Genomic DNA, 5,764 nt, shown 5'->3' with positions numbered 1-5,764 from the left:
AATGGACTAATACACTGAGATTGTTTCTGAATATGTCTTCATTTATAGCTTATCGAGAGGGACTCCCTCGGGGATCGACCAGGGACTGTCACCTTTTCAGCACGCAGGAACATTACACGAGACATAAGGTCAACCTAAAGCAACCAGGCTGCTCTGCTCACTTTTTCACCCCGGTGTGCGCCGCAGCGCGCCGGCAGCAGCACAGCTGCGCTGCGCTCCTTCTGACAGGATCCTCCGTGCAACAAGGACCTCGGTGTTAAAGATATCAGCATGCAACACCACAACCATGCTTGTCCCCTGCAGCAAGGCATCTACATAAAGTCACACTCATTCACTCCTAAACTCGCGTGCACGTCTCTCATCACAGTCTAGAAAAAACCGAGCGAAGAAAGAAAGAAGAAGAAAGCAGACAAGAGCGGTAACGCGTGCAGATCATACCTGTAACTCCACGCTGTAGCCCTGATGGAAATGCGTCGGGAACACCGCCAGCTGATGTTGCACTTGGAGGGAAACTGTATAATCCATGAACCAGAAGAAGATGCTGAAGAGCGGGAGTGAGCAGGAGACGCGTCTGCTGCTGGCAGCGGTACTACACTGTAGTACAATCTAAGCGTGCTCTCCGCCCCGCTGCGCTCCCATTGGCCGCGCGCCGCTCATCAGCCACGTCAGTTGACTTTGAGGCAGCAGGTAGGCAGCGCATCTCCCATTAGCAAATGTCATCAGCTCAGTCGTTTGTGATGTGCAGGCAGGAGCCGGGGCTGGGGATGAAACGGTCTGTAAAGAGCCTTTTATGATTCATGTGGGAGTATCGTTATTACTGACATGAGCAGTGGACATTCTGTGTGGCAAAAGCTTTTCATTTTATCTCATTTTTAGTTTTTATTTCATGTATACATCGTTAACCTGACATTACATTCAGCCTTAGCATTTAAGTGCTGAGATTAGCCTGTTGGACAACTCAGCAGAGTAAGTTTAGAATTAGAATTAGAATTAGAATTCAACTTTATTGTCACTGCACATGCACAGGTACAGGGCAACGAAATGCAGTTTGCATCCATCCAGAAGTGCTTTAGTGATATAGATATATTACAATATATATTAGCAATAATATAGATATGTGAGTATATTACAGAAATGGGTCTATTATGGTATGTTATAATGTACACGGTATGAAGTATGTTGTGAATATTCTATAACTATAAGTATGTACAGGCTGTAGTGAGTACAAGCTATGTACAGGATATGAACAGGATATAAATATGAAAAACTATACAGAATATGAAATAAATAACTTTACAGAATCTGGGATATACAGCTATACAGAAATGGGAACTATGCAAGTTGTAAACAGTTGTAGGATTAAAGATTATCGAATGTACAGAATGATTATTTACACAGAGCTATACAGTAGTGCAGTTAAGATAAGTGAGGGTGTAGATAGTTTCTACAGAGGCTATATAAAGTGCTAGTGGTTGTGAGTGGTGGTTCAGTCCATGTTATTATTGTGTTTGAGGGTACAGTTGTCCATTGTGGGTGTGTGTATGTTCAGTCCATGAGTTTAACGTGGGTCAGATGTCAGGAGGCAGAGTTCAGGAGTCTGACGGCTGTGGGGAAGAAGCTGTTCCGGTACCTGGTGGTCTTAGTCCGGAGGCTTCTGTGGCGCCTCCCAGAGGGCAGGAGGGTGAAGAGTCCATGTGATGGGTGACTGGGGTCTTTGATGATTTTCCCAGCCCTTTTCAGACACCGCTTCCTGTAGATGTCTTTTATGGCAGGAAGTGGTGCTCCGGCGATGCGCTGGGCAGTTTTCACGACCCTCTGCAACGCCTTCCGGTCCGAGGCAGAGCAGTTCCAGTACCAGACTGTTATACAGTTGGTCAGGATGCTCTCGATGGTGCAGCGATAGAAGTTCACCAGGATGTCTGAGGACAGGTGGTTCTTCCTCAGAGTCCTCAAGAAGAAGAGGCGCTGGTGAGCCTTCTTGACCAGCTTGGAGCAGTTGGTCGTCCAGGTGAGATCCTCGGAGATGTGGACTCCCAGGAACTTGAAGCTGCTCACACGCTCCACAGCCGTCCCCTTAATGTGGATGGGTGGATGTGGGTCAGCATTCCTCCTGTAGTCCACGATGAGCTCCTTGGTCTTCTCGGTGTTAAGCAGCAGGTTGTTTCTGTCGCACCACTCAGCCAGACGATCCACCTCCTCCCTGTAGGCGGCCTCATCGTTGTCACTGATGAGGCCAATCACCGTGGTGTCATCTGCAAACTTAATGATGGTGTTGGAACCATCAGCAGGTCTGCAGTCGTGGGTGAAGAGGGAGTAGAGGAAAGGGCTCATCACACAGCCTTGTGGTACACCGGTGTTCATTGTGATGGTAGATGAGCAGCGGTTATCCAGCCGGACATGTTGGGGGCGGTTGGTCAGGAAGTCCAGTAACCAGATAAAAAACCGCTAAATAGCAGATTCTGGAGAGACACTGAGCCTCGCGTTGTTCACGCGCCGCCATCTTGGATCCCTTGTATTATAATTCAATACAAAACAAGAGCATCATTGCTCTTGTTTTGCAGAGGTAAAGGACATTTGTGCCCTGCAAAGTAAAGGGTCCTTAAAGGGTGCTATCCAGAACCTACACAGCATGCTGTAGCTGTCTACTGCCACTAGGGGACAGTGTCAAAAACATGCGTAATGGTCACAGACTGTATAAAACATGGACATAGCTTCCAGGTCAGAATAATTAAAGACCCTGTCACATGACCATAAGTGGTGTTAAAGTTGGTGCTGTTTTGCGTCTCTTGATTTTGTAACCTGATGGGTTGCCAACTTGAAGACACGAGTATATGATCATTTCGGCTTTTGCAGCTGTTTTAATGATGTGTCTGTGCAGAAACTCAGAGATTCAGAGATTACACAGAGGGAGGTGCTGCAACAGTTTGAAAACTTGAGACTTTGTGGATAGAAATTTGAAAAAAAAGAAAAAGAAAACACTGCAATGTCTTTGCTTCCTGTTTTGACTTCTTCTCTGTCTATGTCAGTGCTGAGGTGGAGGTATTGTCTGAGTGGTGACAACTAGGCAACTAGACAACAAGGCTATGAAACATTTACTTCAACTCCAAACTTTTGAGCTTTATTTAGTGCTTGCAGAAGAAGAAATGGCAATAGTGAATGAAGGCTTAGTCAACCGTAACTAATGCAGAAATACAGAATGAATCACTATTTGATTTGAATTACTACTTTGCTCAGAGCCTGTTAGAATTCTGTGAAACTCATTTTTTACTGATGACTGAAAAATAAGCTGGTGTATAATGAAAAAAAAGAAACAAAGGATAATAAAATCAAATCAAATTTTAAAAAAATGTTTTGCAAATTTGCAGCAGAGCCAGGCAATCCTCAGCTGTATTCAGCTATATACAGAGGCCTTCCCAAACCTTAAGATCAGCTGGAGGTTTGGAAAGTTCTCTCGCAAGGCACAAACTCCCCCTCACTTGTTTGATCAGTATCCTCAAGCAGCTTCTCAAAATTCAGAGTCTGTATAACGCTTTCAGTAGTTGGATATATGATGTAGGCTTATAGTTCAGTTGCCATCAAATCAAATTGAGTTATTTTGCCCGTGACAACATGATCAGACATATTTTGTTACCACTGTTAACTTTTGATTATGTGTAATATTTGATTCTAACTATGATTATGCTGACTAAACACTTCAGTGTGGCTGTGTATCAGTAAATAATAAATGAATAAAAATCCTCTTTGGTAGTCAAATTAGGGGAAACTCAAAACTATGTAAACATGTGAAAACAACCTTGTTATGTAGAATAACTTAAATCTCATTCATGTATAAAGCTCAGCTTAATGTTAGAGAATGTTTTAGGGAAAGATAAAAATTCAAATTCAAATTCAAATTTTATTTGTCACGTACACAGTCATACACAGTACGATATGTAGTGAAATGCTTGGACAACTGCTCGTGACCTAAAGAAAACAAAAAAGGAAAAGGCTATGAATAAGATAGGAAATAAATATGAAAAATTAAAAAGGTTAAATTTAACTAGGAAGGAATAAAATATAAATTAAGGTTAAAAATGAAATAACTGTACAACACAAATTAGAATGAAGGGTAAATTTAACTGGGAAAGAATAAGATAAAATATATAAATTAAAGTTGAAAATAAAATAACTGTACAACACAAATTAGAATGTAACAATGAGATATTAGGTGCTTCTATGTCTGTCTCATCATTATTATTTGAGATTCACCAAGCACTAATATTTATTCCCATTTGCACAACATGCTGAAAGTAGACTGGATTAAAAAAAAATCTTTGCAAATTCTTTCTTTCTTGTTATGGTAGGAAGTCAATAATTCGCTTTGCACGAATTTTCTTTTCTCTTTTTTTGGAAATATGGACTTAACAGATTTGTTTTGCTTTCAAATTATAAAGTTATGGCTTAGATTAGTGATGAAACATTTCTCCAACTGAAAAAGATACGTCCAGATGAACAGAATCAACTTTTGGAGATTTACTTTCCTGGATGATTGAGAATGCATCAAGACCTGTTCTATCATTGAACTGTTTATTACTTAAGTACTTTCGTTTAGTATGAATGGCTGTTGTGAGTCTGTGCAGTCTTACACGCCTCTCTGCAGCTTCTCTCCTCCTGCTACCCCCCCCTCCAAAAAAAACCCCCATCTCCATAGAGACTGTGTCAGCTCCCAAAGAGCCAAAAAACAAACTAAAAACCAGCAATAAACATAAACAATCACAAAGAAAGAACAATACAGTATCCACATCTGAACCAAAGAGTAAAACAGTGAAATGTGGATTATTAAATATTAGGTCTCTCTCCTCCAAGTCTCTGTTAGTACATGACTTAATAATTGATCAACAAATCGATTTACTCTGTCTTACAGAAACCTGGTTGCAGCAGGATGATTATGTTAGTTTAAATGAATCAACACCCCCGAGTCATTCTAACTACCAGAAACCTCGAAGCACAGGCCGAGGGGGAGGTGTGGCAGCAATTTTTCACAGCAGTCTGTCAATCAATGAAAGACCAAGACAGACTTTTAATTCATTTGAAAGCCTGATGCTTAGCCTCGTCCACCCCAGCTGTAAAACTCAGACACCAGTCTTACTTGTTACCATCTATCGTCCACCTGGGCCTTACACAGAGTTTCTGTCTGATTTCTCAGGCTTTATATCTAATTTAGTTCTGATCTCAGATAAAATAATTATTGTGGGTGATTTTAACATCCATGTAGATGCTAAAAATGACAGCCTCAACATGGCATTTAATCTGTTATTAGACTCAATTGGCTTCTCTCAAAATGTAAAAGAACCCACCCACCACTTTAATCACACTCTAGATCTTGTTTTAACATATGGAATAGAAACTGAACATTTAACAGTGTTTCCTGAAAACCCTCTCCTGTCTGATCATTTCCTGATAACATTTACATTTACAATAATTGATTACACAGTGGTGGAGAGTAGACTTTATCAAAGTAGATGTCTTTCTGAAAGCGCTGTAACTAAGTTTAAGAATATAATCCACCCACTGCTATCATCTTCAATGCCCTGTACCAACACAGAGCAGAGCAGCTATCTGAACGCTACCCCAACAGAGGTCGATTATCTTGTTAATAATTTCACCTCCTCACTGCGTACGACTCTGGATACTGTAGCTCCTGTGAAAACTAAGGTCTCAAATCAGAAGTACCTGACTCCGTGGTATAATTCTCAAACACGTAGCCTAAAGCAGATGACTCGTA

General features: G+C 41.2%; 1 protein-coding gene across 1 annotated transcript in view; it reads right to left on the bottom strand.

Moving 5' to 3' along the window:
* zmat4a (zinc finger, matrin-type 4a) overlaps positions 1-657 on the bottom strand; it is a 154,750-nt gene extending 154,093 nt beyond the window's left edge. Inside the window, 1 exon segment of the mRNA XM_026187289.1 lies at positions 439-657. Coding sequence (XP_026043074.1) covers positions 439-657 — 219 coding nt within the window.
* Positions 658-5,764: the final 5,107 nt, after the last annotated feature.

This window comes from Astatotilapia calliptera, chromosome 12 (genome assembly GCF_900246225.1).
Source record: "Astatotilapia calliptera chromosome 12, fAstCal1.2, whole genome shotgun sequence".
NCBI lineage: Eukaryota > Metazoa > Chordata > Actinopteri > Cichliformes > Cichlidae > Astatotilapia > Astatotilapia calliptera.
This window is presented reverse-complemented; position numbering and strand designations above follow the sequence as displayed.